General features: G+C 42.8%; 3 protein-coding genes across 12 annotated transcripts in view; 2 read left to right on the top strand and 1 right to left on the bottom strand.

Annotated features, from left to right (window-relative positions):
• Window positions 1–26,317, bottom strand: part of LOC130684897 (uncharacterized) — a 305,329-nt gene that overhangs the window by 22,081 nt on the left and 256,931 nt on the right. The window lies entirely within an intron of this gene.
• Window positions 4,498–6,359, top strand: LOC130684894 (nuclear distribution protein nudE-like 1). The gene has a single exon (XM_057507482.1). The coding sequence runs from the start codon at window positions 4,643–4,645 to the stop codon at window positions 5,558–5,560; it is 918 nt and encodes a 305-aa protein (XP_057363465.1). The 5' UTR covers window positions 4,498–4,642; the 3' UTR covers window positions 5,561–6,359.
• On the top strand, window positions 15,306–17,167 carry LOC130684896 (nuclear distribution protein nudE-like 1). The gene has a single exon (XM_057507484.1). The coding sequence runs from the start codon at window positions 15,451–15,453 to the stop codon at window positions 16,366–16,368; it is 918 nt and encodes a 305-aa protein (XP_057363467.1). The 5' UTR covers window positions 15,306–15,450; the 3' UTR covers window positions 16,369–17,167.

The following is a 26,317-nucleotide window of genomic DNA, read 5'->3' on the forward strand; positions in this document are numbered from 1 at the left end:
AACAGTTTATATGTATATTGGCAAAGGAATGTGGGGTTTAGGGAAGAAACTAGAAACTTCATGAAACTTTTTGGAATTATGAACCAATCCCATCTTCCTGGTGCTGCCTAAAGAGTTTTGGCATGGTTCATATTGACTCCAAGTTTGTTATCAGTTCTGCAACAGAGACGTTATCAACCAACTCACCCTGCCCCCAACCCCTGCCCAACACACATAATGCCCCATCAGTAACCAGCTTCAGGGAATAGGGCAAAGGAGAAGATTCGGATCCTTGGAAGTTCATGCAACGAGTGAGGTGATTTAGATCTAGGGAAAGCCTAGTGAAGATCTAAGGGAATAAAGAAATATATACCCGGGAGCAGTACAGTACAAAAAGATTTTTATTAGAAATCACAAATGCAAATGAAACTCTACCCACGGTAGTGAGACTTACGGAATTAGAAACCTTAAAATCAGCTTAACAATTTCGCAGGCTGTCACATTGTTGTGATTATTGTTTTCATCTGTGGTATGTGCGTGCTTACAGTGTGAGGAGAAGGTGGCATTTTACAACTTCTCAGGGACACATTTTGTCTTTCTGATCTCAAGGCTGTGGGTTCTATATAGGTTAATGTTTCATTTTCACATTACATAAGCTCTCTTGCTTTACCATCAATTAATAAAAATAATGCTCATCTTATCTTGAAAAGTCTTACTCCCCACCAGGACCCCTCACTGATCATATATTATAATAAAAATATTATGATTTAAAAACTGAGTTCTCAAGTTAATTCATGTGCTTCATTTTCTAATTTTTGTGCTTACTAAAAAAGAATTGCTCTTTGAAAAGAATTAAAGATCACAAGTTTCTTTTAGCAATGAAAAAAGTTTTCCCATTCAGAACAAACGAAAGTATTAAAAGTATTCTTTGATTTTTCACAAAACCATACAACACAGTTGTAACCCTTGGGTGAAAATCCCAGAGCAAAATACCTCTAGAAATACCTTTCTAAAGCCAAAATCAGTCTAAGGGAAAAATAAAGTTAAGAAACCCTTTTATTTCTTACAAGCAGTCGTCTGGGCTCTCTCTTGACCAGGCTGCAGCAGAAGAGAGCTCCACCCATCCTCTCCAGGCCAGATAAACCCTCACACACCCTTGTGATTTCCTACTGATATGTAGATAGACCACTCTTCTCCACCCCCTGAGACACCTATTGATATGCAGACGCACTAAAGCCAGGCCAGAGATTCTGAAAATGTTGCAATTTTACCCACAGCCCACCCCTCCAAGAATCTTGCCTCACAATCTACATATTCCCCATTTCCACAATGGCCCCTGTGTGAGAAAACTGGAGCATTGTGATGAGACTAATGACATACAATAGCAACAGCAATAAAATCATGACAATCCTCAAGCTGGAGGATTCAGCTAGGATCAAAGTCCTAGGCCAATTATGCCTATAGCTTGCCCATTCCACAGGCAGTCAGTAGCTGAACAGGTAGGGAGTTCAGAGCAATCATCATGTGTAGCTTCTGCCAGGGGATGCATCTGGGCCACAAGGACTGAAGAAAAAATAACTTTAAGGGTGATAAGATATATGTTTTAATGATACCAGAATAGGCAAATCTTGTCCATCGGGGAGGATACATGCAAGGGAGTGGTCCTGGGATCTCGTCCTGGTCTAGTATACCAGAATTTCACTCCCCTCCTTGTGGGAGTTACAGATGGGTCAATATATATAGGTCTACTGGAGGTAGATGTACTGGCCATAAAGATAAAAAAAAAAAATTGCCCATTAGATGCTCTTACTTCCCAGACTTTCTGGGTACATTACCAATCTTTGATCTTTGGGGGGTCACTCTGCTGCTGCTCCAGGAGTACACATGAGGCCAGCTTCCAGGCCTTTACCTCAAGGTGCCAGAAAGACCAGCTATCGCTGGTCTATGTGTTGAAAAGTCCAGGGCCACATCCATTCAACAGTGTCTCCAGGGTTTAATGAATTAGGAACTGGCAACACAAGGTTACTCTGCTGGACATATCCTGGCTTCAGTAACTCCTCTTTGGTTTGCATATACAGTTGTATAGGAGAGGCAGCAATGTGTGTGACCATATCCACAGGGTCAAGGCTTCTTTTCAGAGCTTCTCATTTAAACACCATAGCACTCTCTATAAGCGAACTGACCAGCCATGTAGATATTGGGTGTCCAACTTCAGGCCAGATTTCAACAAACCATTGTACCTCTCTATCATGCCTGCCCCAGTAGGGTTATATAGTACATGAAACTTCCATTTTATTCCTAATTGCTGTACGTGTGGTTGTAATGCATGTCCAGTAGATTGGGTGTCTTGAATCACTCTCAATCACCTATTGCCAGCCATAGGCTACAAAGAAATGCTCTATGCCTCTCTTGGTGGCTTGCTGATCTGCACAATGTGCACAAAAAGCAACCAATAGGCCAGTAACTGTATCCATGTAAGTCATGGCATACTGATATCCTTCTGATATGGGTAGCGGCCCAATAGAGTCTATCTGCCACCTAACAGGGGGTATTGGCCCACTTACTATTGTCCCATGTTGCTGTAGGACTCAGGGTAAGTCCCTCTTGGAGCACACAAGGCACTCCTTTCTGGCTCAGCTGACTTCTTTAAAGGTCAACGTCAGGCCCCACTGATGGGTTACAGCCCACATTGTCTTTTGCCCTGAGTGCAACAAATGCTGATAGAACCATTGGGCCACATCAGAGGCAAGCTTTCCTTCTAGCCAACAGACCTGGGTGAATGTGTCAGCTTCATCATTCCCTGGGGATGCCAAAGGCAAATGGTCAGTCACATGATATACAGTAACAGTCTTAATCTGACCAGAGGCCCATAGGTCTTGCCACAACTCTTGCCCCCAAAGGGGCCAGTGACCAACCATCCAGGTGGCATGGTACCATGTTGGTAGCCACAGGATCAAGCCCCAATAGATGGCCCAGCTGTTAGTGCCCACAACTATAAGGAAGGGCTCCTGAGTGATCACGAGCCATACTGCCTGCAGCTCAGCCCATTGGGTGCTTTTCCATCCCCAATCCATTGTCTCAGTCTTAGGATGGAAAGCCACAGCCCTCCACTTTGGGGGCTGCCCATGACTGGAGGCATCTGTATACTGAGCATCTTCAGGTATCGGGGATTTTACCTTCTCATAAGGACTTTCAGCCCCCAATGGCTCAAAAGCAAGTTCTTACTGCTTTCCACTCGTATATGTCACTGGCCCCTGTAAGCATTGGAGTTGTTCACTTAAGGGGCTAATAGAGAGGGTGCTACACTGCTGTAATTATGCACCCCATTTGGCCATTGTAGGTGTGCCACACTGCTCCATGGCCTTTGCGTCCAGTCTCACATCCACCCTCGGTGGATTAGGTGATTGTTTGTTGGAGCTGTTCTGGTGATTAGCTCTGTAGCCAGCAAGGTGTGGTACACAGCAGCCAGTTGCTTCTCTATCAAGGTGTACCAGACCTCTGCTCCTTTCCATAATTGTAACCAGAATCCAGTGGATTGGCATGTCCATTCAAGCCACTGCCAAAGAGCCCACCCATAACCATCTTCAGTTACATGAACATCTAGCACACAGGGCCTTGATGAGTCCCTTACACTCATGGCCTGTATGGCCTTGACTGCTCCCTTAGCAGCAGTAAAAGCACATGCACATGTCTCATCCCAGACCCATCTCTCACCTCCAGTAAGGAAACAACTTCCTGAGCAGTTTCTCTGCTGCTTCTTCCGCTCCAAGTCCTGCATTTTCTGGACCCTGCCTCTCTGTGGTGCTTCTCCCTCCACTTTCTTTTTTTTCCCACTATACTTAACCACACTGGCCTTTTTTCTGCCAATTAAACGGGCCAAGTATATGTTTCATCAGCTGCCATGAACTTGATGTTCAGTATGCTTGGAATGCTCCTGTCTCGAATCTTTGCATGGCTGCCTCCTTCTCATTGTTCAGTTGTCAATCCAAAGTTTACATTCTCAGAGAGCACCTACCAGTTCCTCTTTCCACTTTGTTTTCATTGTAGTAGTCATCAACATTTGAGTTTACCTACTATATTGTCTTATCTAGTTCTGACCTTTCCCCTCTTTGAGGGTGAGGAAGTTGATGTTCATCATCATTGTGTCTCCAGCTATAAAAACATGTTCCACATAATAAGACCCAAAGAGATTCATCTTATGTGAAAAAGAACACTGAAACACTGACACTTGAAGGAATTGGAAAGCCGACTTTTAACCACGGTGGCGCCTCTTTCCCGAGTGGCACAGTGTGCAGGGAAACCTTCGATGGCCAAAACTGCACATTGCGGAGCTTGGAAACGCCTGTGCACAAGGCCACTGTCAGCCTGACGTTAAGGCCGCGGGCCTGACCCCGCCGCCGCCGACGCCCTCCTCACGACAGCCCTGCGCTGGCTGCCCTCATATGCTAGTGCGCATGCTCCGACCACGCCCATTGTGTCACAGAATGTCTCCCGGGCAACCCCTGACGCGCTGGGGAGGAGCTGGATGCTGAGTGCGCGGAGTGGAGCTCAGAGCTTGGAACTGCGGAGCGGAGCAGTGGCTGAGCTGCTGAGCAGTGGAGCGGAGACGTCTGCCGAGAGGCGCTGAGCGTGCCCTTTTGACAGGCTGGAGACTTTCTTGACTATGGACGTTGAAGATAAACCATATTTTTCTAGTTTAGAGGAGGAAACTGCTTTCTGGAAGGAACTTTCCTTCAAGTATAAACAAAGATTCCAGGAAACTCTGGATGAGCTACTTGAATTCCAGGAAAGAAGCAGAGAATTAGAAGCAGAGTTGGAGGCAGAGTTAGAACTGGCTGAACAAAGTAAGAGAGACTTGCAAGCTGATAACCAAAGACTGAAATACGAAGTGGAGGCATTAAAGGAGAAGCTAGAACATCAGCATGCACAAAGCTCCAAGCAGGTCACAATATTAGAGGATGATTTAAGTCAGACTCGGGAGGTTAAGGAGCAGTTGCAGAAGTACGTGAGAGAGCTGGAGCAAGCCAAGGATGACCTGGAGCGCGCACAAAGGGCAACAGTAGTTTCACTGGAAGAGTCTGAACAAAGGCTAGATGAGGCGATCGAAAGAAATGCATATTTAGAAAGCGAACTTGATGAAATGGAATCTTCGTTGGTCTCTGTGCAGAACTTAAAGGATGAAGTAAGAGAGTTAAAACAAGAACTAGCAGCTCGGGAAAGAGAAGAACTAACCAGAAAGAAAACTCTAGACTCTGAAAAGAGGGATTCTGCTGTGCAAGTGTCACTTTCTTTGCCAGCCACTCCTGTTGCCAAAGGAATGGAAAACAGTTTTCCTTCACCCAAAGCTATACCAAACCATTTTGGTATGAGCCCACTAACTCCTGCCAGTACATCGGCACTAAACATGGGGAAGGATCTCTTATGGAAGGTAGTATGGGCATTCGTATCAAAATTAACAGACTGCAGGAATTTTCCAGAGTTCCAAGCATCACGAAAATCCTGTATTACAGGGAATTATAGCTGGTTTGATAATCGGCTACAGCAAAAAGCTCTGTTGATCAGGGCATTCGCCTTTGTTTAATAAAGGGGCAGTGAACTACTTTGACCAGCTGCTCCTCCACTTGGACTGGGCCCCTTGCACCCATTGTTGGCCCCAGATGTGCTGCCTCTCAGTCTGTGTGAACACCCCCGCCTCCAGGTGGGTGCTCCTGCCCTCTCAACAATCCATGGAGAAGGGGTCAGTTCTGTAAAGCTACTTATCACACCATATTTCATCTTTCTGAGCCTTGTCTATTTTTTTCTTTTCCCCCATCACCAATTGTCTGGGCTTACACCACCCAAATAAAGGTGCGTTATCTAAACTTTTTATCTTAAACTCAGGGTCTACTTTCTTAAGAACCTAGGCCAATACAGTTGAAAAGTCCCTTTCCCAATGCCTAAAATATGTATTCAGAATTTACTACTCATTTTCTCTTCTATGAGATCATATACACTGTTATTTACCTTTTTTTTTCTGTGAAATTTATTGTTTCCACATTGAAAGATTTTTTTTAGGGGAAAAAAATCCATTAGGAACTCATTCTGCTCTCAGGCCATTAAACTTAGCTGTCTTGCCCATCAGTTCATAAAACTGAGCTGTGAATGACCCCAGCAACTTCTAAGTCATCTCGTTATGCCACAGCAAAACAAGAAAAAGAAAAATGGCCAGCAACTGTGCTTAATTCTGATTAAAAAATACTAGCAACTATGATTCTCAACATTTGCTTAAATGAGTTGTAATAAATCTTAAAACACTTTTTATAATTACAAAATTAGTTAAAGAAAACTTGAAGCTATAACAGTGATCGGTAGCAGGTATGTTTTGTTTTCCTTTAATAATAAATGGCTTTTGTGCTTTTACTTAGAGTCAAAAAAGCAAGGTATGGCTGTCAAAAACACGTCAATTTGAAAAATGACAGAAACATGTTATCATTCCTTATTAGAAAGGTTCTCAAGCGGTCATTACACATTTTAATTTTTCACTTAAAAGAGGAGATAGTAATTTTTATGCTTAAAAACCTCATTTAATTGTTCATTTTCTTTAAATCTTCATAGAGAACTTATTATCTTTATCAAAATCAAATGTTATTCTTCTCCTTTCTAATTATCAATGCCTTTAAAAAGGCAAATCATGTTAAGTATAAATTATCAGCTTTATAACATATTCTAATCTTTTTCCAAAAGTTGAAAAGTAAACCTTCCATGGTAGAGGACAAATCAATATCAAACTTCTGGTTTTTAAAATCCTCCCAACATTTACGTTGCCAGGCAGCTGCATCTAGGGAGGCCTCTCCCTGTGTACTAGGTGAAACCTCAATATGAATTAGGGCTGGGGGAGGTTCTTGGCTCTGAACAAGAATTCTTGAACAAGTTGAATGAGTATAGGTGAGGAAGGAATTCATTAAAGGGAGAGTAGAAGTGAGTGGCAGCTGCTTTGCTGGCAGCAAAAGGCAAGGAAGAACAGAGGGAGGAAAGGGAAACTCACTGAACCCCTGCTCAGCATAGGGCAAATCCCTTGCCAACTCCTGAAGCCAGGGTCACCTGGCATCCAGTGCCTGCTTGAAATCTGCACTGCATGGGAACTAAGCCCCTATAACCCCAGGATTTGGAGGAGCCACAGAGCACTGGATGGAGTGAGTTCATGTTCTGAGAACTTCCCAAAGGCAAAGAAGGAAGATTTTTGGTCAGGCTACTAAGAAGCATGATTGTACAGCTGCAGTCCTGTCTGGGTCACCCAGGTGATGGGAACTTGCAAACCCAAATCAGATTTGCCCTTTCTTACTTGACTGAAGTAGGATAGAGAGAGTGAAAACTTGTGCTTAAGTGTATACAACTGAATGAAATAGCAAAGTGACATTGCCACTTACCACTGGAAGAGCGCAGAGACAAAATGTAGTAAGTGAGCAGTGAGAAGTCTTTATCTAAGGGAAAAAGTACACACTGAAAGAAAGGGGAGTGCACCTCACTCAGAGAGGTGGTGGGCTCAACTGCTTAGGATTCTCTTTTAAGGCCTTCAAGAATGGGACAAAGGGTGGGGGTGGGGGGCCCAGAAGGTGTAGGCTTCACATGTGGTCTCATGATGTCTGTCTCCAGTGAGAGGCATGTCACCATCCATAATCTGTCCTCTAGATATTCTGTAAGATAAGCTTAACCCAAGGGATTTCTTGATCCTGTTCTGCAAGATAGTGGGTAACCTCAAGCAGTGAGGACATGCCATTTAGGAGTGCTGGTGCTGCTTTAATACAGGGTCAGTTATTGTCTGATTATCATAAAACATTTTAGGAATCCTGCCTCCTAACTACCTCGTTTTTAAAATGGGATCTTAGCCTTAAGATGGAGTTTCTCCTCTTCTTCCTATACTATTTATATCTCAGCATTTTTAATCATAGGCAGGAAATATTAATCATGATGCTTCCCCCATGTCCCTTTCCTTCCTCATTTATGCATATTTATAAAGGAATGAGAAATATAAAGGAATGAAAAGATTACAGAAAAAATAAAAACTATAGCAAAGCAGTATTTCTATGGAGAATATCATCATGGAGAGGTTTTCTTTCCTCTTTCAGTTCTGAACTAGGAGCATGACCTACTTCTTAAAGGGCTGGAATTCCCCTCTTGCTCGAAGATGATAAATGATACTATTTAACATTACATATTCAATTTTCTGATGGTCACATTCCCTTAAATAGGTATCTGGTAAAAGAAAAAAAACATTTTGCATGTAAACTTTCTTCTTAGAAAAATTATAGCTGACATTTGCTGTTTGTTACAACAGATATTTAGTTAAATGTTTCATGTGAGAATCTTGTTTACCACTCATAACAGCCTTATGAACTTGGTACCAGTGCTATCTGTGCTTTATAGGTGAATTGAGATCAAGAGAGGTTAAGAGAAAGAAGCCCAGTCAAACTGATGACAAGGGGCTGTACGCCTAACCTCAGCTACTTCTTCCCATAGCAGTGCACAAAGGAAGGGCACCTCGTGGAAGAGCAGTAACTCATAATTTAAGCGGAATTCTAGGATGACCAAGAACTCCTTCCAACTCCACAAACGATGTAGAGGTCACTCCCCCACTGGAAGGCATAAATCCATACAGACCATTAGGCGAAATCTTCAGTTAACTTACAATATAACCCAGCCAGGGACACACTGGGCCTGATAGGGAGGAAAGACACTGCATACTAGTGGAGTTGAAAAACCTAGTCAGCTGCTAGCAGCCAGAGCAGGGAGACCTTGCATACACTGGACTTGATTCTGAGGGTATAAGATCGAGGGGAGTGGAGTATTCAATTGGCTGAGAGAAGTCTGTCTCTTTGGGAGCACTCTCCTCAGGTACAGCATGCATCACCTAGCAAGGACCAGGGAGAGGTTGCAGGCACACTACTAGGATGGCTCCTAGAAGGAAGGAGTCACTGATGGTCCATACTAAGTGAGAAATGTCAGAACTGATGACCAATGGTGTAAGAAGGGATTAAATCCTCAGGGAAGTGTGGGTGCTAAATGTGGATTATGATGTAATTCTTATTCTGTCAATAGCTCAAAGGTCATTCATATGATGCCATTGTGTCCCTATAACACACTAGCAGACATCCATCACTCCACACCACCACTCATCAAACAGCAATATTGTGATTGCTGGTTTATTTTCATAAGACAAAAGTGTGGATTTATGCACTAGTTGGATGCTTCTTTGAGGCTAAGAATTCTATTTTCATCTTTTGCCAACACAGAATAAAGCCTGGTACATGGTAATAAGCTAGAATGAAAATAAGAACCAGACAGACTTACGTTAATAGAGCATTTACTATTTGTCAACTGCTATGAACTGCATATTTGTTTTCCCCCACCCCCCAAATATGTATGCTGAACTCCTAACCCTTAATCTGATGGTAGTAGGACATGGGATCATAAGAGTGGAGTGTTTATAAATGGAATTAGTGCCCTTCTAAGAGGAGATTTCAGAGAGCTTGTTCTCTCTGTGAGTTCTCTGTCATTTGAGAATAAAACAAGAAGTTAACCATCTGCAACCAGGAAGTTCGTTCTCACTAGACACAGGATCTACCAGCACCTTGATCTTGGACTTTCCAGGCTCCAGAACCACAAGAAATACATGTTTGCTGTATAAACCACCCAGTCTAACACATCTTTGTTGCAACAGTCCAAACTGACTAAAGCACCAACTACTGGACTAATTCCTGGAAGATGATTTCATCCTGAAAACCCTGATATATATTTTGTTGTTGGCAAGGAAAAAATTTCCTCTACCCTTCATTATCAAGCTGGTCTAGGAATCACATTGACAGGAGACAGATTAACAGGACAAAAACCAAAGTTTAATTACGCACCTTCAGGAAATTTATAGATGTAGATTCCAAATACAGGGAGAGTGAGGTGTATATGTCATCTTGAACTAAGGAGAATGGGGTAGGGGTCTGAGACTTTAGAGGAAAAGGGAAGCCATTCACAGGGATATAAAAGAGTAAATATTTGGGAAACAAATGTTTCCTGGGACACACAGAAATAATACAATTTAGAAAGGAATTTTAACGAATTTAGCCACATTCCTCCCCCGTCCACCATGCCAGCCTCACATTACAATGTAATTATGTCTGGGGATAGCTCTTCCTGGAGCAGTTCCTCCATCTGAATTCTTTGTATGCAGTTAAGAGAGAGGAATGTCAAAGTGTCTCTCTGAGTCTTTCAGGCCTTTATTGTTTTCAACTCTGACATAATCTGCCTGCCAAACTGGTGAATCTTGAGGCAGATTGTCCTTGACCCTACAATGTTATCTCCAATTTATGGGTATAAAAGTGAGATTTAAAGAGACAGATCCATTTGTTTGTCCATGGTTACATTGCTACTAAATTACAGAACAGACATTTGAATCCAGGCAACCTAACTTCCAAAAGAGGTGAACTGCCTTCCTAGTTAATAGGTACTCAATTGTTGTTCAGTAAATGAAACAGCTATAATTATTACATATTAAATATGGAAACCAGATCCCCGGGATCACCATGAGAATCTCTTGGGAGAAGAAAACCTTCTCCAAGCGATATATAGACCTATTCTTTTTAATGAATGTATTTCAGTTTAGATTTATACAATTAAAAAAATTTAGATACAGAGGTTATGTTCTTGAACACCCAAATCTGTATTTGCATTCCCAATACATAGTAAGCCAATCTCTAAGTCACCAGGTTTGAAGCAGAGAAATATTTATTATCAGAAGGGCAGCAAAATGATAAGGCAGGGAACTTTTCCCCAGTCTGCCTTACCAGATCAGGCAGAGAAACAGTTTATATGTATATTGGCAAAGGAATGTGGGGTTTAGGGAAGAAACTAGAAACTTCATGAAACTTTTTGGAATTATGAACCAATCCCATCTTCCTGGTGCTGCCTAAAGAGTTTTGGCATGGTTCATATTGACTCCAAGTTTGTTATCAGTTCTGCAACAGAGACGTTATCAACCAACTCACCCTGCCCCCAACCCCTGCCCAACACACATAATGCCCCATCAGTAACCAGCTTCAGGGAATAGGGCAAAGGAGAAGATTCGGATCCTTGGAAGTTCATGCAACGAGTGAGGTGATTTAGATCTAGGGAAAGCCTAGTGAAGATCTAAGGGAATAAAGAAATATATACCCGGGAGCAGTACAGTACAAAAAGATTTTTATTAGAAATCACAAATGCAAATGAAACTCTACCCACGGTAGTGAGACTTACGGAATTAGAAACCTTAAAATCAGCTTAACAATTTCGCAGGCTGTCACATTGTTGTGATTATTGTTTTCATCTGTGGTATGTGCGTGCTTACAGTGTGAGGAGAAGGTGGCATTTTACAACTTCTCAGGGACACATTTTGTCTTTCTGATCTCAAGGCTGTGGGTTCTATATAGGTTAATGTTTCATTTTCACATTACATAAGCTCTCTTGCTTTACCATCAATTAATAAAAATAATGCTCATCTTATCTTGAAAAGTCTTACTCCCCACCAGGACCCCTCACTGATCATATATTATAATAAAAATATTATGATTTAAAAACTGAGTTCTCAAGTTAATTCATGTGCTTCATTTTCTAATTTTTGTGCTTACTAAAAAAGAATTGCTCTTTGAAAAGAATTAAAGATCACAAGTTTCTTTTAGCAATGAAAAAAGTTTTCCCATTCAGAACAAACGAAAGTATTAAAAGTATTCTTTGATTTTTCACAAAACCATACAACACAGTTGTAACCCTTGGGTGAAAATCCCAGAGCAAAATACCTCTAGAAATACCTTTCTAAAGCCAAAATCAGTCTAAGGGAAAAATAAAGTTAAGAAACCCTTTTATTTCTTACAAGCAGTCGTCTGGGCTCTCTCTTGACCAGGCTGCAGCAGAAGAGAGCTCCACCCATCCTCTCCAGGCCAGATAAACCCTCACACACCCTTGTGATTTCCTACTGATATGTAGATAGACCACTCTTCTCCACCCCCTGAGACACCTATTGATATGCAGACGCACTAAAGCCAGGCCAGAGATTCTGAAAATGTTGCAATTTTACCCACAGCCCACCCCTCCAAGAATCTTGCCTCACAATCTACATATTCCCCATTTCCACAATGGCCCCTGTGTGAGAAAACTGGAGCATTGTGATGAGACTAATGACATACAATAGCAACAGCAATAAAATCATGACAATCCTCAAGCTGGAGGATTCAGCTAGGATCAAAGTCCTAGGCCAATTATGCCTATAGCTTGCCCATTCCACAGGCAGTCAGTAGCTGAACAGGTAGGGAGTTCAGAGCAATCATCATGTGTAGCTTCTGCCAGGGGATGCATCTGGGCCACAAGGACTGAAGAAAAAATAACTTTAAGGGTGATAAGATATATGTTTTAATGATACCAGAATAGGCAAATCTTGTCCATCGGGGAGGATACATGCAAGGGAGTGGTCCTGGGATCTCGTCCTGGTCTAGTATACCAGAATTTCACTCCCCTCCTTGTGGGAGTTACAGATGGGTCAATATATATAGGTCTACTGGAGGTAGATGTACTGGCCATAAAGATAAAAAAAAAAAATTGCCCATTAGATGCTCTTACTTCCCAGACTTTCTGGGTACATTACCAATCTTTGATCTTTGGGGGGTCACTCTGCTGCTGCTCCAGGAGTACACATGAGGCCAGCTTCCAGGCCTTTACCTCAAGGTGCCAGAAAGACCAGCTATCGCTGGTCTATGTGTTGAAAAGTCCAGGGCCACATCCATTCAACAGTGTCTCCAGGGTTTAATGAATTAGGAACTGGCAACACAAGGTTACTCTGCTGGACATATCCTGGCTTCAGTAACTCCTCTTTGGTTTGCATATACAGTTGTATAGGAGAGGCAGCAATGTGTGTGACCATATCCACAGGGTCAAGGCTTCTTTTCAGAGCTTCTCATTTAAACACCATAGCACTCTCTATAAGCGAACTGACCAGCCATGTAGATATTGGGTGTCCAACTTCAGGCCAGATTTCAACAAACCATTGTACCTCTCTATCATGCCTGCCCCAGTAGGGTTATATAGTACATGAAACTTCCATTTTATTCCTAATTGCTGTACGTGTGGTTGTAATGCATGTCCAGTAGATTGGGTGTCTTGAATCACTCTCAATCACCTATTGCCAGCCATAGGCTACAAAGAAATGCTCTATGCCTCTCTTGGTGGCTTGCTGATCTGCACAATGTGCACAAAAAGCAACCAATAGGCCAGTAACTGTATCCATGTAAGTCATGGCATACTGATATCCTTCTGATATGGGTAGCGGCCCAATAGAGTCTATCTGCCACCTAACAGGGGGTATTGGCCCACTTACTATTGTCCCATGTTGCTGTAGGACTCAGGGTAAGTCCCTCTTGGAGCACACAAGGCACTCCTTTCTGGCTCAGCTGACTTCTTTAAAGGTCAACGTCAGGCCCCACTGATGGGTTACAGCCCACATTGTCTTTTGCCCTGAGTGCAACAAATGCTGATAGAACCATTGGGCCACATCAGAGGCAAGCTTTCCTTCTAGCCAACAGACCTGGGTGAATGTGTCAGCTTCATCATTCCCTGGGGATGCCAAAGGCAAATGGTCAGTCACATGATATACAGTAACAGTCTTAATCTGACCAGAGGCCCATAGGTCTTGCCACAACTCTTGCCCCCAAAGGGGCCAGTGACCAACCATCCAGGTGGCATGGTACCATGTTGGTAGCCACAGGATCAAGCCCCAATAGATGGCCCAGCTGTTAGTGCCCACAACTATAAGGAAGGGCTCCTGAGTGATCACGAGCCATACTGCCTGCAGCTCAGCCCATTGGGTGCTTTTCCATCCCCAATCCATTGTCTCAGTCTTAGGATGGAAAGCCACAGCCCTCCACTTTGGGGGCTGCCCATGACTGGAGGCATCTGTATACTGAGCATCTTCAGGTATCGGGGATTTTACCTTCTCATAAGGACTTTCAGCCCCCAATGGCTCAAAAGCAAGTTCTTACTGCTTTCCACTCGTATATGTCACTGGCCCCTGTAAGCATTGGAGTTGTTCACTTAAGGGGCTAATAGAGAGGGTGCTACACTGCTGTAATTATGCACCCCATTTGGCCATTGTAGGTGTGCCACACTGCTCCATGGCCTTTGCGTCCAGTCTCACATCCACCCTCGGTGGATTAGGTGATTGTTTGTTGGAGCTGTTCTGGTGATTAGCTCTGTAGCCAGCAAGGTGTGGTACACAGCAGCCAGTTGCTTCTCTATCAAGGTGTACCAGACCTCTGCTCCTTTCCATAATTGTAACCAGAATCCAGTGGATTGGCATGTCCATTCAAGCCACTGCCAAAGAGCCCACCCATAACCATCTTCAGTTACATGAACATCTAGCACACAGGGCCTTGATGAGTCCCTTACACTCATGGCCTGTATGGCCTTGACTGCTCCCTTAGCAGCAGTAAAAGCACATGCACATGTCTCATCCCAGACCCATCTCTCACCTCCAGTAAGGAAACAACTTCCTGAGCAGTTTCTCTGCTGCTTCTTCCGCTCCAAGTCCTGCATTTTCTGGACCCTGCCTCTCTGTGGTGCTTCTCCCTCCACTTTCTTTTTTTTCCCACTATACTTAACCACACTGGCCTTTTTTCTGCCAATTAAACGGGCCAAGTATATGTTTCATCAGCTGCCATGAACTTGATGTTCAGTATGCTTGGAATGCTCCTGTCTCGAATCTTTGCATGGCTGCCTCCTTCTCATTGTTCAGTTGTCAATCCAAAGTTTACATTCTCAGAGAGCACCTACCAGTTCCTCTTTCCACTTTGTTTTCATTGTAGTAGTCATCAACATTTGAGTTTACCTACTATATTGTCTTATCTAGTTCTGACCTTTCCCCTCTTTGAGGGTGAGGAAGTTGATGTTCATCATCATTGTGTCTCCAGCTATAAAAACATGTTCCACATAATAAGACCCAAAGAGATTCATCTTATGTGAAAAAGAACACTGAAACACTGACACTTGAAGGAATTGGAAAGCCGACTTTTAACCACGGTGGCGCCTCTTTCCCGAGTGGCACAGTGTGCAGGGAAACCTTCGATGGCCAAAACTGCACATTGCGGAGCTTGGAAACGCCTGTGCACAAGGCCACTGTCAGCCTGACGTTAAGGCCGCGGGCCTGACCCCGCCGCCGCCGACGCCCTCCTCACGACAGCCCTGCGCTGGCTGCCCTCATATGCTAGTGCGCATGCTCCGACCACGCCCATTGTGTCACAGAATGTCTCCCGGGCAACCCCTGACGCGCTGGGGAGGAGCTGGATGCTGAGTGCGCGGAGTGGAGCTCAGAGCTTGGAACTGCGGAGCGGAGCAGTGGCTGAGCTGCTGAGCAGTGGAGCGGAGACGTCTGCCGAGAGGCGCTGAGCGTGCCCTTTTGACAGGCTGGAGACTTTCTTGACTATGGACGTTGAAGATAAACCATATTTTTCTAGTTTAGAGGAGGAAACTGCTTTCTGGAAGGAACTTTCCTTCAAGTATAAACAAAGATTCCAGGAAACTCTGGATGAGCTACTTGAATTCCAGGAAAGAAGCAGAGAATTAGAAGCAGAGTTGGAGGCAGAGTTAGAACTGGCTGAACAAAGTAAGAGAGACTTGCAAGCTGATAACCAAAGACTGAAATACGAAGTGGAGGCATTAAAGGAGAAGCTAGAACATCAGCATGCACAAAGCTCCAAGCAGGTCACAATATTAGAGGATGATTTAAGTCAGACTCGGGAGGTTAAGGAGCAGTTGCAGAAGTACGTGAGAGAGCTGGAGCAAGCCAAGGATGACCTGGAGCGCGCACAAAGGGCAACAGTAGTTTCACTGGAAGAGTCTGAACAAAGGCTAGATGAGGCGATCGAAAGAAATGCATATTTAGAAAGCGAACTTGATGAAATGGAATCTTCGTTGGTCTCTGTGCAGAACTTAAAGGATGAAGTAAGAGAGTTAAAACAAGAACTAGCAGCTCGGGAAAGAGAAGAACTAACCAGAAAGAAAACTCTAGACTCTGAAAAGAGGGATTCTGCTGTGCAAGTGTCACTTTCTTTGCCAGCCACTCCTGTTGCCAAAGGAATGGAAAACAGTTTTCCTTCACCCAAAGCTATACCAAACCATTTTGGTATGAGCCCACTAACTCCTGCCAGTACATCGGCACTAAACATGGGGAAGGATCTCTTATGGAAGGTAGTATGGGCATTCGTATCAAAATTAACAGACTGCAGGAATTTTCCAGAGTTCCAAGCATCACGAAAATCCTGTATTACAGGGAATTATAGCTGGTTTGATAATCGGCTACAGCAAAAAGCTCTGTTGATCAGGGCATTCGCCTTTGTTTAATAAAGGGGCAGTGAACTACTTTGACCAGCTGCTCCTCCACTTGGACTGGGCCCCTTGCACCCATTGTTGGCCCCAGATGTGCTGCCTCTCAGTCTGTGTGAACACCCCCGCCTCCAGGTGGGTGCTCCTGCCCTCTCAACAATCCATGGAGAAGGGGTCAGTTCTGTAAAGCTACTTATCACACCATATTTCATCTTTCTGAGCCTTGTCTATTTTTTTCTTTTCCCCCATCACCAATTGTCTGGGCTTACACCACCCAAATAAAGGTGCGTTATCTAAACTTTTTATCTTAAACTCAGGGTCTACTTTCTTAAGAACCTAGGCCAATACAGTTGAAAAGTCCCTTTCCCAATGCCTAAAATATGTATTCAGAATTTACTACTCATTTTCTCTTCTATGAGATCATATACACTGTTATTTACCTTTTTTTTTCTGTGAAATTTATTGTTTCCACATTGAAAGATTTTTTTTAGGGGAAAAAAATCCATTAGGAACTCATTCTGCTCTCAGGCCATTAAACTTAGCTGTCTTGCCCATCAGTTCATAAAACTGAGCTGTGAATGACCCCAGCAACTTCTAAGTCATCTCGTTATGCCACAGCAAAACAAGAAAAAGAAAAATGGCCAGCAACTGTGCTTAATTCTGATTAAAAAATACTAGCAACTATGATTCTCAACATTTGCTTAAATGAGTTGTAATAAATCTTAAAACACTTTTTATAATTACAAAATTAGTTAAAGAAAACTTGAAGCTATAACAGTGATCGGTAGCAGGTATGTTTTGTTTTCCTTTAATAATAAATGGCTTTTGTGCTTTTACTTAGAGTCAAAAAAGCAAGGTATGGCTGTCAAAAACACGTCAATTTGAAAAATGACAGAAACATGTTATCATTCCTTATTAGAAAGGTTCTCAAGCGGTCATTACACATTTTAATTTTTCACTTAAAAGAGGAGATAGTAATTTTTATGCTTAAAAACCTCATTTAATTGTTCATTTTCTTTAAATCTTCATAGAGAACTTATTATCTTTATCAAAATCAAATGTTATTCTTCTCCTTTCTAATTATCAATGCCTTTAAAAAGGCAAATCATGTTAAGTATAAATTATCAGCTTTATAACATATTCTAATCTTTTTCCAAAAGTTGAAAAGTAAACCTTCCATGGTAGAGGACAAATCAATATCAAACTTCTGGTTTTTAAAATCCTCCCAACATTTACGTTGCCAGGCAGCTGCATCTAGGGAGGCCTCTCCCTGTGTACTAGGTGAAACCTCAATATGAATTAGGGCTGGGGGAGGTTCTTGGCTCTGAACAAGAATTCTTGAACAAGTTGAATGAGTATAGGTGAGGAAGGAATTCATTAAAGGGAGAGTAGAAGTGAGTGGCAGCTGCTTTGCTGGCAGCAAAAGGCAAGGAAGAACAGAGGGAGGAAAGGGAAACTCACTGAACCCCTGCTCAGCATAGGGCAAATCCCTTGCCAACTCCTGAAGCCAGGGTCACCTGGCATCCAGTGCCTGCTTGAAATCTGCACTGCATGGGAACTAAGCCCCTATAACCCCAGGATTTGGAGGAGCCACAGAGCACTGGATGGAGTGAGTTCATGTTCTGAGAACTTCCCAAAGGCAAAGAAGGAAGATTTTTGGTCAGGCTACTAAGAAGCATGATTGTACAGCTGCAGTCCTGTCTGGGTCACCCAGGTGATGGGAACTTGCAAACCCAAATCAGATTTGCCCTTTCTTACTTGACTGAAGTAGGATAGAGAGAGTGAAAACTTGTGCTTAAGTGTATACAACTGAATGAAATAGCAAAGTGACATTGCCACTTACCACTGGAAGAGCGCAGAGACAAAATGTAGTAAGTGAGCAGTGAGAAGTCTTTATCTAAGGGAAAAAGTACACACTGAAAGAAAGGGGAGTGCACCTCACTCAGAGAGGTGGTGGGCTCAACTGCTTAGGATTCTCTTTTAAGGCCTTCAAGAATGGGACAAAGGGTGGGGGTGGGGGGCCCAGAAGGTGTAGGCTTCACATGTGGTCTCATGATGTCTGTCTCCAGTGAGAGGCATGTCACCATCCATAATCTGTCCTCTAGATATTCTGTAAGATAAGCTTAACCCAAGGGATTTCTTGATCCTGTTCTGCAAGATAGTGGGTAACCTCAAGCAGTGAGGACATGCCATTTAGGAGTGCTGGTGCTGCTTTAATACAGGGTCAGTTATTGTCTGATTATCATAAAACATTTTAGGAATCCTGCCTCCTAACTACCTCGTTTTTAAAATGGGATCTTAGCCTTAAGATGGAGTTTCTCCTCTTCTTCCTATACTATTTATATCTCAGCATTTTTAATCATAGGCAGGAAATATTAATCATGATGCTTCCCCCATGTCCCTTTCCTTCCTCATTTATGCATATTTATAAAGGAATGAGAAATATAAAGGAATGAAAAGATTACAGAAAAAATAAAAACTATAGCAAAGCAGTATTTCTATGGAGAATATCATCATGGAGAGGTTTTCTTTCCTCTTTCAGTTCTGAACTAGGAGCATGACCTACTTCTTAAAGGGCTGGAATTCCCCTCTTGCTCGAAGATGATAAATGATACTATTTAACATTACATATTCAATTTTCTGATGGTCACATTCCCTTAAATAGGTATCTGGTAAAAGAAAAAAAACATTTTGCATGTAAACTTTCTTCTTAGAAAAATTATAGCTGACATTTGCTGTTTGTTACAACAGATATTTAGTTAAATGTTTCATGTGAGAATCTTGTTTACCACTCATAACAGCCTTATGAACTTGGTACCAGTGCTATCTGTGCTTTATAGGTGAATTGAGATCAAGAGAGGTTAAGAGAAAGAAGCCCAGTCAAACTGATGACAAGGGGCTGTACGCCTAACCTCAGCTACTTCTTCCCATAGCAGTGCACAAAGGAAGGGCACCTCGTGGAAGAGCAGTAACTCATAATTTAAGCGGAATTCTAGGATGACCAAGAACTCCTTCCAACTCCACAAACGATGTAGAGGTCACTCCCCCACTGGAAGGCATAAATCCATACAGACCATTAGGCGAAATCTTCAGTTAACTTACAATATAACCCAGCCAGGGACACACTGGGCCTGATAGGGAGGAAAGACACTGCATACTAGTGGAGTTGAAAAACCTAGTCAGCTGCTAGCAGCCAGAGCAGGGAGACCTTGCATACACTGGACTTGATTCTGAGGGTATAAGATCGAGGGGAGTGGAGTATTCAATTGGCTGAGAGAAGTCTGTCTCTTTGGGAGCACTCTCCTCAGGTACAGCATGCATCACCTAGCAAGGACCAGGGAGAGGTTGCAGGCACACTACTAGGATGGCTCCTAGAAGGAAGGAGTCACTGATGGTCCATACTAAGTGAGAAATGTCAGAACTGATGACCAATGGTGTAAGAAGGGATTAAATCCTCAGGGAAGTGTGGGTGCTAAATGTGGATTATGATGTAATTCTTATTCTGTCAATAGCTCAAAGGTCATTCATATGATGCCATTGTGTCCCTATAACACACTAGCAGACATCCATCACTCCACACCACCACTCATCAAACAGCAATATTGTGATTGCTGGTTTATTTTCATAAGACAAAAGTGTGGATTTATGCACTAGTTGGATGCTTCTTTGAGGCTAAGAATTCTATTTTCATCTTTTGCCAACACAGAATAAAGCCTGGTACATGGTAATAAGCTAGAATGAAAATAAGAACCAGACAGACTTACGTTAATAGAGCATTTACTATTTGTCAACTGCTATGAACTGCATATTTGTTTTCCCCCACCCCCCAAATATGTATGCTGAACTCCTAACCCTTAATCTGATGGTAGTAGGACATGGGATCATAAGAGTGGAGTGTTTATAAATGGAATTAGTGCCCTTCTAAGAGGAGATTTCAGAGAGCTTGTTCTCTCTGTGAGTTCTCTGTCATTTGAGAATAAAACAAGAAGTTAACCATCTGCAACCAGGAAGTTCGTTCTCACTAGACACAGGATCTACCAGCACCTTGATCTTGGACTTTCCAGGCTCCAGAACCACAAGAAATACATGTTTGCTGTATAAACCACCCAGTCTAACACATCTTTGTTGCAACAGTCCAAACTGACTAAAGCACCAACTACTGGACTAATTCCTGGAAGATGATTTCATCCTGAAAACCCTGATATATATTTTGTTGTTGGCAAGGAAAAAATTTCCTCTACCCTTCATTATCAAGCTGGTCTAGGAATCACATTGACAGGAGACAGATTAACAGGACAAAAACCAAAGTTTAATTACGCACCTTCAGGAAATTTATAGATGTAGATTCCAAATACAGGGAGAGTGAGGTGTATATGTCATCTTGAACTAAGGAGAATGGGGTAGGGGTCTGAGACTTTAGAGGAAAAGGGAAGCCATTCACAGGGATATAAAAGAGTAAATATTTGGGAAACAAATGTTTCCTGGGACACACAGAAATAATACAATTTAGAAAGGAATTTTAACGAATTTAGCCACATTCCTCCCCCGTCCACCATGCCAGCCTCACATTACAATGTAATTATGTCTGGGGATAGCTCTTCCTGGAGCAGTTCCTCCATCTGAATTCTTTGTATGCAGTTAAGAGAGAGGAATGTCAAAGTGTCTCTCTGAGTCTTTCAGGCCTTTATTGTTTTCAACTCTGACATAATCTGCCTGCCAAACTGGTGAATCTTGAGGCAGATTGTCCTTGACCCTACAATGTTATCTCCAATTTATGGGTATAAAAGTGAGATTTAAAGAGACAGATCCATTTGTTTGTCCATGGTTACATTGCTACTAAATTACAGAACAGACATTTGAATCCAGGCAACCTAACTTCCAAAAGAGGTGAACTGCCTTCCTAGTTAATAGGTACTCAATTGTTGTTCAGTAAATGAAACAGCTATAATTATTACATATTAAATATGGAAACCAGATCCCCGGGATCACCATGAGAATCTCTTGGGAGAAGAAAACCTTCTCCAAGCGATATATAGACCTATTCTTTTTAATGAATGTATTTCAGTTTAGATTTATACAATTAAAAAAATTTAGATACAGAGGTTATGTTCTTGAACACCCAAATCTGTATTTGCATTCCCAATACATAGTAAGCCAATCTCTAAGTCACCAGGTTTGAAGCAGAGAAATATTTATTATCAGAAGGGCAGCAAAATGATAAGGCAGGGAACTTTTCCCCAGTCTGCCTTACCAGATCAGGCAGAGAAACAGTTTATATGTATATTGGCAAAGGAATGTGGGGTTTAGGGAAGAAACTAGAAACTTCATGAAACTTTTTGGAATTATGAACCAATCCCATCTTCCTGGTGCTGCCTAAAGAGTTTTGGCATGGTTCATATTGACTCCAAGTTTGTTATCAGTTCTGCAACAGAGACGTTATCAACCAACTCACCCTGCCCCCAACCCCTGCCCAACACACATAATGCCCCATCAGTAACCAGCTTCAGGGAATAGGGCAAAGGAGAAGATTCGGATCCTTGGAAGTTCATGCAACGAGTGAGGTGATTTAGATCTAGGGAAAGCCTAGTGAAGATCTAAGGGAATAAAGAAATATATACCCGGGAGCAGTACAGTACAAAAAGATTTTTATTAGAAATCACAAATGCAAATGAAACTCTACCCACGGTAGTGAGACTTACGGAATTAGAAACCTTAAAATCAGCTTAACAATTTCGCAGGCTGTCACATTGTTGTGATTATTGTTTTCATCTGTGGTATGTGCGTGCTTACAGTGTGAGGAGAAGGTGGCATTTTACAACTTCTCAGGGACACATTTTGTCTTTCTGATCTCAAGGCTGTGGGTTCTATATAGGTTAATGTTTCATTTTCACATTACATAAGCTCTCTTGCTTTACCATCAATTAATAAAAATAATGCTCATCTTATCTTGAAAAGTCTTACTCCCCACCAGGACCCCTCACTGATCATATATTATAATAAAAATATTATGATTTAAAAACTGAGTTCTCAAGTTAATTCATGTGCTTCATTTTCTAATTTTTGTGCTTACTAAAAAAGAATTGCTCTTTGAAAAGAATTAAAGATCACAAGTTTCCTTTAGCAATGGAAAAAGTTTTCCCATTCAGAACAAACATAAGTTCTAAAAGTATTCTATGATTTTTCACAAAACTGTACAACACATTTGTAACCCTTGGGTGAAAATCCCAGAGAAAAATAATTCTAAAACCAAAATCACTCAAAGGGAGAAATAAAGGTAAGAAACCCTTTTATTTCTTACAAGTAGTCATCCGGACTGTCTCTTGACCATGCTGCAGCAGAAGAGAGCTCCACCCATCCTCTCCAGGCCTGATAAACCCTCACACACCCTTGTGATTTCCTATTGATATGTAGATTGACCACCCTTCTCCACCCCTTGAGATACCTACTGATATGCAGATGCACTAAAGCCTGGCCAGAGATCCTGAAAATGTTGCAATTTTACCCACAGCCCACCCTCCAGGAATCTTGCCTCACAATCTACATATTCCCCATTTCCACAATGGCCCCTGTGTGAGAAAACTGGAGCATTGTGATGAGACTAATGACATACAATAGCAACAGCAATAAAATCATGACAATCCTCAAGCTGGAGGATTCAGCTAGGATCAAAGTCCTAGGCCGTTTACACCCATGGCTCACTCATTCCACAGGCAGTCAGTAGCTGAACAGGCAGGGAGTTCAGAGCAATAATCATGTGGTAGCTTCTGCCAGGAGATGCAACCAGGCCACAAGGATTGAAGAAAAAATTACGTTAAAGGTGATAAGATACATGTTTTAATGATACCAGCATAGGCAAATCTTGTCCATCGGGGAGGATACATGCAAGGGAGTGGTCCTGGGATCTCGTCCTGGTCTAGTATACCAGAATTTCAGCCCCCTCCCTGTGGGAGTTATAGATGGGTCAATATATATAGGTCTACAGGAGGTACATGCACTGGTCATGAAGATAAAATAAAACTTGCCCATAAGATGCTCTTACTTCACAGACATTTTGGGTACACTAGCCATCTTTGATCTTTGGGGGTCACTCTGATGCTACTCCAGGAGTACACATGAGGTCAGCTTCCAGGCCTTTACCCCAAGGTGCCAGAAGGGCCAGCCATCTCTGGTTTATGTGTTGAAATGTCCAGGGCCACGTCCATTCAACAGTGTCTCCAGGGTTTAATGAAGTAGGAACTGCCAACACAAGGTTGCTCTGCTGGACATATCCTGTCTTCAGTAACTCCTTTTTGATTTACATATACAGCTGTATAGGAGAGGCAGCAATGTGTGTGACCATATCCACAGGGTCAAGGCTCCTTTTCAGAGCTTCTCATTTAAACACCATAGCACTCTCCATAAGTGAACTGACCAATCCTGTAGGTTTTGGGTGTCCAACTCCAGGCCAGATTTCAAGAAACCATTGTACCTCTCTATCATGCCTTCCCCAGTAGGGTTATATGGTACATGAAACTTCTATTTTATTCATAATTGCTGTACCATTCTTGTAACACATGTCCAGTATATTGGGTGTCTTGAATCACTCTCAATCACCTATTGCCAGCCATAGGCTACAAAGAAATACTCTAGGCCTCTCTTGGTGGTTTGCTCATCTACACAATGTGCACAAAGAGCAACCAATAGGCCAGTAACTGTATCCATGTAAGTCATGGCATACTGATATCCTCTGATATGGGTAGGAGCCCAATAGAGTCTATCTGCCACCTGACAGCGGGTATTGGCCCTCTTATTATTGTCCCATGTTGCTGTAGCACTCAGGATACGTCCCTCTTGGAGCACACAAGGCACTCCTTTCTGGCTCAGCTGACTTCTTTAAAGGTCAATGTCAGGCCCCACTGATGGGCTACAGCCCACATTGTCTTTTTCCCTGAGTGCAACAAATGCTGATAGAACCATTGGGCCAAATCAGAGGCAGGCTTTCTTTCTAGCCAACAGACCTGGGCCAATGTGTCTGCTTCATCATTCCCTGCGGATGCCAAAGGCAAATGGCCAGTCACATGATATACAGTAACAGTCTTAATATGACCAGAGGCCCATAGGTTTTGCCACAACTCTTGCCCCCAAAGGGGCCAGTGACCAAGCATCCAGGTGGCATGGTACCATGTTGGTAGCCACAGGGTCAAGCCCCAATAGATGGCCCAGCTGTTAGTGCCCACAACTATAGGGAAGGGCTCTTGAGTGATCACGAGCCATACTGCCTGCAGCTCAGCCCATTGGGTGCTTTTCCATCCTCAATCCATATTGTCTCAGTCTTAGGATGGAAAGCCACAGCCCTCCACTTTGGGGGCTGCCTATGACTGGAGCCATCTGTATATTGAGCATCTTCGGGTATAGGGGATTTTCCCTTCTCATAAGGACTTTCAGCCCCCAATGGCTCAAAAGCAAGTTCTTCCTACTTTCCACTCATATGTGTCACTGGCCCCTGTAAGCATTGGAGTTCTTCACTTAAGGGGCTAATAGGGAGGGTGCTACACTGCTATAAATATGCACCCCATTTGGCCATTGTAGGTGTGTTACACTGCTCCATGGCCTTTGCATCCAGTCTCACATCCACCCTCGATGGATTAGGTGATTGTTTGTTGGAGCTGTTCTGGTGATTAACTCTGTAGCCAGCAAGGTGTGGTACACAGCAGCCAGTTGCTTCTCTATCAAGGTGTACCAGACCTCTGCTCCTTTCTGTAATTGTAAACAGAATACAATGGGTTGGCATGTCCTCTCAAGCCACAGCCAAAGACCCCATCCGTAACCATCTTCAGTTACATGAACATCTAGCACACAGGGCCTTGATGAGTCCATTACTCTCATGGCCTGTATGGTCTTGACTATTAGCTTAGCAGCAGTTAAAGCACAGGCACATGTCTCATCCCAGTCCCATCTGATCCCCTTTCATAGCAGCCTGTATAAGGGCTTCAGAATTTGTGCCAAGTGCGAGATAAACACTCTCCAGTAGCCCAGAAGACTCAAAAACTCTTTTAAAGACTGCCACAGTGGAAGGGGTAGGGAAAGCCTGGACCTTGTCTATGACTGCTTTGGGAGTAACTTCAGTTTTACCTGACGAGACAACCCCCAAGAATATTACAGACAAAACAGTTTTCTGAACCTTGGTGCTGTTCACAGACCATTCTTTCTCCTGTAGATGTTGCAGCAGTCCAGGAACTGCCCCTTCTAAATCTTCAAGAGAATCAGATGTGAGCATAATATCATCAATGCAGTGATACAGCCTCAACATTTGCAGTTTTTCCATGTGACCGAGTCCTTGGCTACAAGTCCATGACAAATGGTGGGACTGTGGAGGTATTCCCATGGAAGGACAGTGAATGTCCACTGCTAGCCTTCCCATGTGAAGGCAAACTGCTCCTACTTTCCTGTACTATGTCAACAGAGAAGGTCCACAACATAATGATACATCCCCAGTTCATGACTTAGTATGTCCATAAGCACTACTATAGAGAGGACAGCAGTATGCAAGAGTGTGTGACTTTATTCACTTCCTATAGTCCATGGTCATATGCCAGGAGCCATCTGGTTTTCTCACTGGCCACACTGGGGAATTAAAAGGACTGTGAGTGGTTTTATGATGCCCGCCTTCTCCAACTCTTGTAGAGTTTCTCCAATTTCCTTCTGTCCCCTAGGCAATTTATACTGTTTAGTATTTATCACCCACCCTGGTATAAGCAGAGCTACAAGTGGGTGCTTAGCATGTCCCCTCAAAACTGCCTTTACCACACATACCCTCAGTGTGAACTCACCTGCAGTGGTCTATAACCAAACATCCTGCAGGATATCCACCCCCAAAATATATTCCATGATGGGAGAAATATACACAGTATACTCCTTTGGGGATAAATACCCTATCCCCTATAGGATCTGGGCATTCTTCACTCTAATCGCCTTACCCCCATAGTCA

The sequence above is a fragment of the Manis pentadactyla genome, chromosome 9, assembly GCF_030020395.1.
Source record: "Manis pentadactyla isolate mManPen7 chromosome 9, mManPen7.hap1, whole genome shotgun sequence".
Lineage (NCBI taxonomy): Eukaryota > Metazoa > Chordata > Mammalia > Pholidota > Manidae > Manis > Manis pentadactyla.